General features: G+C 32.9%; 1 protein-coding gene across 3 annotated transcripts in view; it reads left to right on the top strand.

Moving 5' to 3' along the window:
• The window catches only part of LOC143240811 (uncharacterized), a 37,762-nt gene extending 29,422 nt beyond the window's left edge, over window positions 1-8,340 (top strand). The window contains exons 5-6 of one of the 3 annotated variants that reach the window (XM_076483912.1): window positions 666-794; window positions 7,634-8,340. In XM_076483912.1, coding sequence (XP_076340027.1) covers window positions 666-778 — 113 coding nt within the window. In that variant the 3' untranslated portion in view covers window positions 779-794; window positions 7,634-8,340. Of the gene's footprint in view, window positions 1-665; window positions 797-4,647; window positions 4,908-7,633 lie in introns of those variants that run through there. The other 2 variants (XM_076483913.1, XM_076483914.1) reach the window with 2 other exon arrangements.
• Window positions 8,341-11,920: the final 3,580 nt, after the last annotated feature.

Below are 11,920 nucleotides of genomic sequence, written 5' to 3'. Positions count from 1 at the left end.
ACATTTATAGATAATAACACAAGTACTTGTACGACTGTTATATAATTTATTATTGCTGTCATAACTAGTGCACTACTGCTGCTACTGTTCTCTGTAAATGTTGAAGATGATTATTAACCACAACTGTCACTGTCATAATTGCAGGCTCGGTGTATATACATACAGGGTGAGCCAAAAGTAGGTGGACAGCATTTGTAATAGGTTTATGTATCGGTTATATTAATGCAATTGTATATTATAACTATGTTGCAACTATATTATTTGTGTTATATAATTACAATTTTATAATAACATTTGTTTTCATTTAATCTGTTTTCTTTTTTTTTAGATTGTTAATAGAACCCATAATGTCAAATACTTTAAATACAGATAAAAGAATATGGGTGTTAAAAGAGTATTGGAAATCTCTTTTAGGAAGGAAAACAATTTGAGCATTTGCGTTAATAAATAACATTTCATTTTCATTAATATAATTGTCTTATTACATATAGTTGTACGTATATATATATACGTGATCTCTAAATAATGTTTTTTTACTGTCCACCTACTTTTGGCTCACCCTGTATATTAAAGCTGTTTTCCAACTAGAATATTCAAAAATCAGGTTAGATAGAAGTATTGCTATCAAGTAAATATATACATTTTCTCTTATTTATTTTTACCAGGCAGGTACGTTGGTAGCAGACCTATTAAACTAAGAAAAAGCACGTGGAAGGACCGAAACATTGAAATAGTACGGAAGAAGCAGAAAGAAAAAGAAAAGTTGGGACTTTTGTAACCAAAAATGAAAGATGGTAAACATAATTCTTAAACATTATTTTAAAAGTTTGATTTCACGAATGCAAGCTATGGTCAAATAATGAGAAAACATTCACGGTCTTTGCATACAAGTTTAGCCCTCAAGCTAGAAAACTGACCAAATGAATTGGATGAAATAATTTATTTCGTTTTATGAAATACGTAAGGCAGTAATTAGTGGATTAATTGCTGTATTGATAGTTATCTCTGTTTAAGTTGTTTGTTTTTTTGTGTTTGTAATAAACAAAATGAGTGATTCACAAGTTTAGAAAAATGTTTTTAAAACATAAGCGTCCATGAAGTCACTTAGTAATTCTGGGGTTAAAATCTCCTACGATAACATAACTGCAGTCTCTATCATTATTTTTATATATTTTCAGTGCAGGCTGTAAAAGTGGTATCATTAGTTAAACAAATACTCACTAGAAGGGGTTTTACAAACTTTGACAAAATTAACCTTTAGATTTTTCCTATATAGGGTGTCCTAAAATGAATATTTCAAAAATAAAATTGAATAACTTTTTTATTTGAGATAACAAAATGTAAATATAAATACAGGTTGTAGCCTTGTAAGTTTTAATTTGAATAATTAAGAACTTCTACGAGTCTTCAATCATTTGCTATAATTAATTCTAATTCTGTGTTCAAATTTTGTGAAAACATTTTTTAACACAACAGTAGGGATGGATAAAATAGCATCATAAATTTGATGTTTCAGTTCTTAAAGGTATTTTGGTTTGTTATGATAGGCTTTTGTTTTGGAAAATCCCCAGAGTTGAAATTCTCAATGGGTTAAATTGGGCAAATGAGTGGGCCACTTTACAGGTTCTCACCTACCAATCCAATGTTGTGGAAGAGTTTGGTTTAAGAACACTAACAACTTTTAAGCACTGTAAAATGGTGCTCCATCTTGTTGAAAGATAGCTCTCAGTAACAGGCCATGAGTTTCTTTAAGATGTTGAATAAAAAACTATTGTAGCGTGTGTAGAAACGAATTTCCAGTAAGTTTGCTCGTCGGAAAAACGAAATAGGAAATAATAACAAAACAAACTTAAAAGCTTACTACTTCAATTTATATTCAATTTTTATTGTTCTCTCAAATAACAATAAACCTATTCAACTTTAGTTTTGGTACAATCATTTTAAGACACCCTGTACTGTGATACATCTTAATGAACAAAGTTGCATGTGTTTTTTTTGTCTTAAGACTCATTTATTCCAAGTAAATTGTCTTTTTTTCAATATTCTTAATTAGTTTGGAGTAAAATTTATTTCTATTGTTTAACTAATTTTTCTGTACTTACATATTGTTGGCATTTTTTCCATTTCCAAGTTCCTACCCTGTAAAGTAGCATAAATTTATTTTCAAATTTGTTGTTGTTGCATTTGTTGGAATCATTTGTGATTAGGCTGTGATTTAAAGTGAAAGTGCACATTTTGCTACTAGGTGTCCAGTCTTTGAGTATGTGTTCAGGAGGCATCAGTCTTTTGTTTTTTTTCTCTGTCACTGTTTTCTTGTTGCCCTTAGTGACATAGTGGTATTTATATGTGGACTTACAGTGCTACAATCCAGGTTTTGATACACATGGTGGGCAAAACATGGATAGCTTGTTGTATAGCTTTGCTCTTAATCACAAACAACTACAATTATTTTCTTATTGATAAACTTAAAATTTCTAATTGGAAGTTGTAAAAAAATCATTAGCCTCTCATGAACAGCACTATATTCCTGAAACATATTCATTTTTAGATATTCACACAAAGCTACACAAGGACTATTTTTACTAATCATCCCTTATTTTGAACTGATAATATGGCAAAAAGATAGCCTATAAGCAACATCCATTGCAAACTCTTGGGATTCACTCATCTGATAGAACAGTGGGATTTGACAAATACCCTTGTAAAAAGTACCCATGCACAATGCCTTTCTTCTTTTCTGTACTAACAATTTGCAAACACTAGACCTGTAGAGCTGTAGTTTTGGCACACTAACTACTGGGCTTCTCTCAGCCATTCTAAAACTAAATTAAATTAATTTACTTGTATATTAATGGTTTTTCTCAGTGTTGGCTCTTTTTTTTTTGTTTTTTTTTTGACATGGAGTTTACTTGATCTTTAGATTACCAGCAAGATCCATACTCCATCCTTTGGCTTTTTAAGCACATTTTTAAAACCCATGAATCCATGACTTTGTAGTTATGGGATCTTTGATAACATGTGAGTTACACAAGACATCTTAGCAAAAATACTGTCAGTATTGAGTTTCTCAAGACGTTTCAAGAAAAATACAATTGGTGTTGAGTTACACAAGACGTTTCAAGAAAAATACAATTGGTGTTGAGTTACACAAGACGTTTCAAGAAAAATACAATCGGTGTTGAGTTACACAAGACGTTTCAAGAAAAATACAATCGGCATTGTGTTACACAAGACGTTTCAAGAAAAATACAGTCGGCATTGTGTTACACAAGACGTTTCAAGAAAAATACAGTCGGCATTGTGTTACACAAGACGTTTCAAGAGAAATACAATTGGCATTGTGTTACACAAGACGTTTCAAGAGAAATACAATCGGTATTGTGTTACACAAGACGTTTTGTGTTACACAAGACGTTTAAAAAAAATGCAATCAGTACTGCACTTATCCAAACAAGTACTGTATTGGACTTTGCATTAAAAAATACTGATTTTACCCAGTGGTTTTTGTCGCAACTAGTAGACATAAAGTTACTTAATACGTAGACCCCCCCTACTGGTTGTAAATGATGCAAAAACTAGTCAGTAACTTGTGGTTTTTGCTCTGTACCATTTAGAAAAAAATAAGTGAAGGGAAGAGAAGCTGTAAACTATGTTGCAAAAAATTTTAATGCTGGATGTATCCTTCGTATATGTATAAAAAAGATAAATGAATTATTTAATTGAGAGCAGTAGGCCTTAAAATATTACACAAGTAAAATTTTGAGTGTTAAAGGGGTGAATATAACATCAAAAACAATTGTTTCTGTGGCTTTGAATATATGCATTTCAATTTAATGTTGTAACAGAACTAACAAGAAATACACTACTGCTGTATTGAAATAGTGAAAAGGTTAAAAATATTACCATTATGGCATCTGTTTTGTGTTTCGTATTTGTTTTAAATATCTTAAAGCTTTGTTTTTTTAGCTCTAAGTTCCTGTTCTCTTAAATTTGAACAAACAATTGGTATTTTTTTTTTGTAGAATGTTGGACTTTACACTCGTACATTCGTTATAGCTTTTGAACCTATATTGTTTTAAGTTCTGTAGGTTGTAATTTGTTAAATATGCTGTCTGATATATGGTCACTAAACCTGTACCACTTTCAAACGTTATTAGCTCTCATTCCAGTGAGGATATTGAAAGTAGATGTTAAGAACTTTGTTTATTCATAACTTAGTGGTTACTCATAATATTAGTTTCGTTTGTGTGTGTGTGTGTGTGTGTGTGTGTGTATCATGTACATACCATTGTACCAATGTGTCGACAAAACATGCCCTGTTTAAGCAATATTCAAACGATAAAATATCGATGAACTTTGATGTTCCACTCCATATAGTTCCACCATAAAAATATCCGTCAGCTTAAGACACCGACCTTCCGTTGGTAACAACTGTCACAGAAGGAAACCAGTGACAAACGTAGACTAAAATTGATAATAAGATATACGTTGATATCTAACGTGCCTTTTCTATGTAAAATTAATGGTTACCATGCATGTTGTTGCTATGGCAATGGTCTCATAGAGTGTTTCTTGTTTTAGCAGAAAGGCCATATTGCAGCAATGCTTGTATATGTAGTATACGTTTTCCTTTGTATTGTTTTTTAGGTTAAGCTATCGTAAACACCCCAAGACACGTTCCGGCCACACGTTGGGACATTTATAGTTTGTAAGTAGGATGTAATTGCTTTATGTGGCTTCTTCAGTGACCACCGATCAAAAGACTGTCTTATGTAGATTTTTTTATTAATAAACTTACCTTTAAAAGACCCTTTGAATGCTTAAGGTTTCAACGCTGTTACTGTTATGAATGTGTGTATATATAAGTGTATTTGTATATAAATATTAATAAAGGCTAGTACACTTTATTTATTTCGATATTATGTATATATGTATATGTACATACATACACACACGTATGCACTAAGTACAATCGTGCTTGTTAGGTTGTTGGTAATAGCAGTTGCAGAGTACGCCAGTGGTTTTTCTTCTAATCTTAAAAATACAATTAAATTTTGCATCTGACCTACAGAACAAAGTAACTTTCGTTCACGTTTGGGTATTACATTATGTTGTTGTTGAAACATTCGTGGCGTTTTATAAACGACCCTTTCCCTAGCTTTCTAGCCTTTGGGAAAACATGTTGAGTATACAAGCTTGATATATGAAGGACTGATCAATGATATTAACATGAGTTATTGAATCATAAGCTTTACTGTTATAACGCTGAATATCTCTTTCTTTTAGTGACTTCCTTTCAACAAATTGTATTATATCAGCAAGCTGATAACTGATCTTCAGGTCTAGGTGTGAACTTAAGTATTTGTTACTTTAAGACCTGTTTCCCACGTTTATTAATAGTTTCATTAGCTGGCAAGTTGTTAATTCTTGAAGAAAGTTAAAACCCAATTTTTAGAACTAAAAGTAGTAAATAATAGAAACATTTTTATGATATGGAACTGAAAAAAAAGGTTTAATAAATATCTGAAAGTGACAGCTCTTATCTGAAAACTTCCAAACCCGTGTATTTGTAGTGGTACGGGTTACTGTCACATCTGTTCTGTTGATGAGATTCTCTGGTTCTTTATTTCAGTTTTATGCGATTTGATCCGTGATTACTCATTTGAAATAAAAATCCTATGGTAAAGAAACAACAGGCTGAAAAATCTGCTAGACCCTCATTTAACAAATTAGTGGTAAAATACGTTTGTTATAAACAAGATCAGATGCAACTGTTTATTGAACGATCATTTTTAGTACAAACAGATTGTCTAACATCCCATTACCACAACTTTGTGGTTGGGAATGTTTTGTATTAATTCTTTAAATATTTTCTTCGTAGTTAAGTATTTCACCATTACATTCATCACAGTCAGTGGTCGTATCTTCTCTCGATTTTTACACTATGTATAGTGGTCACTTTGCGAAATATTATGGATTATCCACAAGTAAATTGGCTTTTCAGTGAAAACAGTTGAATCTTCAAGAGAGTAATTTCTTAATGAAATGATTAATTTTAGTTTCATATAAGTGTAAGATGTATATTCGAAAGAATTAAAAAATTATAGAAGCTACTAAAAACTCTTCGATATAAAAAATATATAACTTATTACTCGTAATGTCGCACAACCTCACGAAATAATATGTGGTACTTGTGGAAGTGTTCAGCACGTAGAATTCTTTTATCGTTATTTCCGGTTGTTTTTTTTTCTACTTTCCGCCACAATACACCTAGAGGGCACTTTCACACTTCCTAGTTCACTTGCAACGGTTTCGAATTGTGGTTCACGTGCAAAGGAAACGCATTTACTTTTTTTTTTTTAATTAGCTTCGGTTCGTTTCACACCAGAGAAATTACGACGAACATCAGTTACTTTTGAAGTGGATTGAAACCCATTTGTTTGACTCGGTTACAGCTTTATTTAGATTAGAATTCTGGGTTTCGATACGAGTTTCTACAAATGCACTCTGCTTTCATCTATTTATTAAAGCAGAAGTTTTCTCTCTGAAAGCAGCTATTTTGGAGGACATTTCAAATGTCACTCTTGTCTTTGTTATATTGGGTTATTCATGATGACGAGAAACACTTGAAGTACAAATGTATTCTAAAGACAACTGGCGTGGGTATTAAAGCTGTAATTAAACTACAGAACAACGTTTCGACTATTTGGTCATCTTTGTTAACCTGAAGATGGTCTGTAAAGGTCCAAACGTTGTACTTTATTTTAATTAAAGTTTTAATACCCATACTAGCCGTCTTTAGAATACATTATTTTTGATTAATTTAGTGCTTTCAGTTATTACCAAACTGCCGAATAAAGGGAACGTACCGTAATAATTCCTCGTGCAGTCACATTTTTCTTTCTGAAAATGGCTCGGTTCAGTTAAGTGGTCGTCAAAGGTTTCACACATTACTTCAAGTGAATTGAACTGTTCTTCAGTTCGCATGAATCGGTCAAACGAACTAACAAGGAAACAGGGAAAAATAGCGTAAGTCCTGAGACGTATGAAATGGAATTTGGAAAGTATTTTAGTAGCATAGTTTGTGTGTTGGCATTTCAGAAACCAATATGCATCGACTTCTTGTTTACTAAGCAAGTTCAAAGAAATTACTACTTTATAACTTCAGAGAAGGCCCGGCATTGCCAGGTGGTTAGGGCACTCGTGTCTTAATCTGAGGGTGGCGGGTTCGTATCCCCGTCACACCTAACATGCTCGTCCTTTCAGCTGTGGGGGCGTTATAACGGGCGATCAGTTCCACTATTTGTTGATGAAAAGAGTAGCCCAAGAGCTGGCAGAGGGTGGTGATGACTAGCTGCATTTTCTCTAGTCTTATACTGTTAAATTATGGACGGCTAGCGCAGATAGTCCTCGTGTAGCTTTGCGCGAAAATTCAAAAGGAACAAACAAACTTCAGAGAACAGCAGTATTTTATATTACCACTGCCTAATGTTTCACTTTATAACTGTATAAACATACCAAAAAATAACTTTATGAGGTGCATAACCCATCAGTCACTTGTCCAAACGCGATTTGACGTGTTATGTTATTTTATCAACGATACTTTGATATGTTCTTTGTTTTACTTCATCAGGTTGTCTACAAGACGAAATCCACACCGTACCGCCATCTTTATTCCCGTTTTTCAGTATCAGGTGCTGAATTTATCATGGATATGAATCATTCCAGTTACTGTGTGTGTGTGTATATATAGTTTCTGCGTAAATAAATTTGTCATTTCCAGTAAAGTTGATAGCTAAATCAGAATTATATGTCGATGTAAACTTTGAAAGATTTGCCTCGAAGATAATGATGCTAATTGAAGCAGATAAGTGGGCAACTTTTCCTGTACAACCATAAGAAACGTATTTACAGTTACAAGCCATTTCAATCTACGAACAAGAAGAAGTTTCTATACAAGATGATGTCGACAGATGAAATATAAACTGAACCTTGTTATTAATAGCATGACAAAGTCAGGTTGTTTGTTGAATGGGAAGTTCATCGTAGTTCTGAAGAATGTCGTATCCTTCACACGCTAGTACAGCGGTATGTCTCAGAATCTACAACGCTAAAATCAGGGATTCGATTCCCCTCGGTGGGCTAAGCAGATAACTCAATGTGGCTTTGCTCTAAGAAAATACACACACCTTCACACGCGAAAAAAAAACATTATTAATGACTTGTTGAAATAATGGCCTATGATGGAGAATTGAATGTTTTGTAATTTGTTATATGTGCGAAATATTCTATTTTCACGCCAAAAGAGAAAGGCATATAAAACTGATTTTTTCTTCTGAAGTTTAAATTGAATTTTAAAAAATAAATTTAATGTTTGACGCAATAGTAACTATTAAGTTACCTAAGCCTGCCATGGGGAAGTTAAGTAGTTATGCCAATTTTTAGGCTTCACACTGGTATCACAACACTTTAAAAAAATCTTTTATTTTGCAAGTTTAACAAAGACTTAACTTCCAGAATGTATTTTTATTATTTTAACATTTCTGCATTAGAGCTTTGTAAAGAACAATCGATATAGCTTCTGACGTAACCGTAATAGCTAAACGTTAAACTAATAGAAATAATACATTCTAGATATACAGGGTGTTCGGAAAGTCACTGTGTACTTATATATTTATTAACAGACAAAACTACACAGTGACTTTCCGAACAATATATATGTATATATAATTTACACTAACCAAATTTTTCGTGAAAAACTCCAGTTTGAGTTAAAGAAAGTCAAGAATAATATGTACCATTTTGATTTACTGAACGGATTGTTGAGTGACACTCAAGACATCGTGAGCAGCGAAAACTGATTGGGCTAACCAGTTACTTGACGAACCTCGTTGCCAAAATGTCTTTAATAAGTAAGATATTTATCTAGAGAACAACAAAGTAAAATAAGTGTTGAAAAATGAAAATATCCCTACATTTAAATTGTTTAAAATTCTGTAAAAACGCAAACAGTTCGAATAATAAGTGAAGTGGTTGACCTTTGAATAACGATGATCAGTTACGAATAGAAGAATAAATTTGACAGTATAATACAGTATTTTAATACATTATAATACAGTATTTTAATACAGTATAATACAGTATAATACAGTATTTTAATACATTATAATACAGTATTTTAATACATTATAATACAGTATTTTAATACAGTATAATACAGTATTTTAATACAGTATAATACAGTATTTTAATACAGTATAATACAGTATTTTAAAGGTATAAAACGATATTTAGCGGAACACTTGATGAAATTCGACGGAAAATATAATGTGGTGTGAAATACAAATTTAATGCGTTTCAGTATTAAAGATCAAAAGCTATAACAAAAAATGTTGTGAAAAATTACCAAAAAGAAAGTTGATTTACTAGCTAAAAGTTTAAATTAAAAACAAAACTAGGTCCGGCATGGGCAGGTGGTTAAAGCACTCAACACGTAATCCGAGGGTCGCGGGTTCGAATCCCTGTCATACCAAACATGCTCGCCCTTTCAATCGTCGGGGTGTTATAATGTGACGGTCACATCCAATTTTCGTTTGTGAAAGAGTAGCCCAAGAGTTGGCGGTGGGTGGTGATGACTAGCTGCCTTCCTCTAGTCTTGTTGCTAAATTAGGGGTGGCTAGTTCAGATAGCCCTCGTGTAGCTTTGCGCAAAAGTGAAAACAAATCAAGTCAAACAAAAAAACTTAGAAAAAATAACAAGAGTAGTGAGGAAATGTCAGATTTAGGAAATGAAAATTATTAAACTTAAAATGTTGGTATTCAACTGTGTATACTTGTTTTAATTTTTATAATGTCTAATAGGTCTGAAGATCTGACAAAACCTTTTTAGTGAATTTAAATCAATTTATTAATAATTTTGAACTTCTCACACGACCAACTATACATAAACAAAATTGTGAAGATTTTTTTATGGCTACTTTTGAACTTCATTTACTAAATGAAATACAACTGTTTATATAACTTATAAAATGTTAAAGAAAAGTTAACATTTTCTTTAGCAAAGAAAACTGAAACTCGTACAAGAATAGTAACTAATTAGGCTATAGAACTGTTATTTAATGATTTCTGTATAATACGTTCCCCGCTGGGAAAGTGGTAAGTCTTCGGATTTACAATGCTAGAATCAGGGGTTTGATTCTCGTCGGTGGACACAGATGGCCCGATGTGGTTTTGCTATAAGAAAACACACACACGCATTGTGTAATGATTTGAACTTGTTTTGCAGTTGGAATATCTGCATACTCAATCCAATTATAAATACTATTCAAGTATACAGATGTTGGATATGTTAAATATTTATAACTGTTTCGATTTAAATTAGTGCAAGAGTTAAATTTAGTTATTTTAGAAGCAGTAGTTTATCGCAGGATTGTTCATGTAACTATTTGCAAGTCGTGTTGCTCAACAGTTATGAATAGGTGATTTTTATATTGCATCGTGTTACCAGAACATTCTGAATTTTTGTCATTGTTTTAATTAGTTGTTATTGCAGGATAATATTTATTTGTGTGTGAAACGGTTTAGAGTTCTGTCGGAGTATACATACTCGTCGAATTTTTTAAAAAAAAAACATAGATCTAGATTGTGTGATTGTGAGTTTAGCCGTAAAGAGTCTAAACTGGCAATTTTTAAGTGAAGTTATCGCATATTCTATTGTAATAACAAAGTAAATAAGAATAAATTGTCTTTTCAATTGTTTTCTAAAATAACTGAATCAAACTATGTGGATTTTGACAAAAAAAAGAGATAGTTATTTAAAGCTTTGGATACAACAGTGAAAATCAAAAGTGTAACAAGCATTTGTATATGCATTTGACTTGTTTAATATATTATTTTAAAACAAGTGGATTGTGCATTGTTTGTTTATTGTTGAAATAAAGAAGATGAAGTTATCTACAAAGTTGATGTTGGCAAGAAACAAGAAAAGAATTATTGTCATCATTAGGCCCGGCATGGCCAAGCGCGTTAAGGCGTGCGACTCGTAATCTGAGGGTCGCGGGTTCGCATCCCCGTTGCGCCAAACATACTTGTCCTTTCAGCCGTGGGGGCGTTATAATGTGCGGTCAATACCATTATTCGTTGGTAAAAGAGTAGCCCAAGAGTTGGCGGTGGGTGGTGATGACTAGCTGCCTTCCCTCTAGTCTTACACTGCTAAATTAGGAACGGCTAGCACAGATAGCCCTCGAGTAGCTTTGTGCGAAATTCAAACACAAAACAAAAAAATTGTCACCATTGATACTACTGGCAGGAGAAACATAATAGAAACAACTTGCCTACTTCACCACAAAAAAGGAAGTGATGTCATCGTGAGTTAACAATGCATAATTGATGGTAAGCTCAAGTTGGCAAATGGGTCAACAGTGTTAGTGGTTATTGGATTGTGTGACAAACATGAGTATTGCCAATAAACCACAACATGCCAGTGGGTGAAAGCTGTGCTGGGGGTAAGAAAAGAAAAGTTCTATGAGACAGTTTAAAATATGATAACTAGTTGATGAACAAGGTGTATCTGCGTGTACTTATTGATGGGACAGTGAGGAATTTTTCCACAGCAAGAATATAAGTAGACACTTCATACTACGTGGGCTATATAAATGAAGGTATCCATTTATGACTTGGTGGCTGGCAACATGCCAGGCAGTAGAAGTTTAGATAAACCAGATAGAAGAAACTGATGAGGCATCTGCAGTCACCATAAGAGCCCAAGGAAAGAAAAGTAAAGAAAACGTCAACTCTCTGTAAGTCTCAAAATGTGACATCCCAAATGTAGGATTACAGGAACAGGAGAAAGATACTTCAGAAACTTTGAGATAGCAGTTGGGAAATGTTGAACACAAGACAAAGTAGAGAGAAACTTAGAG

The sequence above is a fragment of the Tachypleus tridentatus genome, chromosome 13 (assembly GCF_004210375.1).
Source record: "Tachypleus tridentatus isolate NWPU-2018 chromosome 13, ASM421037v1, whole genome shotgun sequence".
In the NCBI taxonomy this organism is placed as follows: Eukaryota; Metazoa; Arthropoda; class Merostomata; order Xiphosura; family Limulidae; genus Tachypleus; species Tachypleus tridentatus.
Note: the sequence above shows the minus strand (reverse complement) of the source record. Positions and strands in the feature narration are given on the sequence as shown.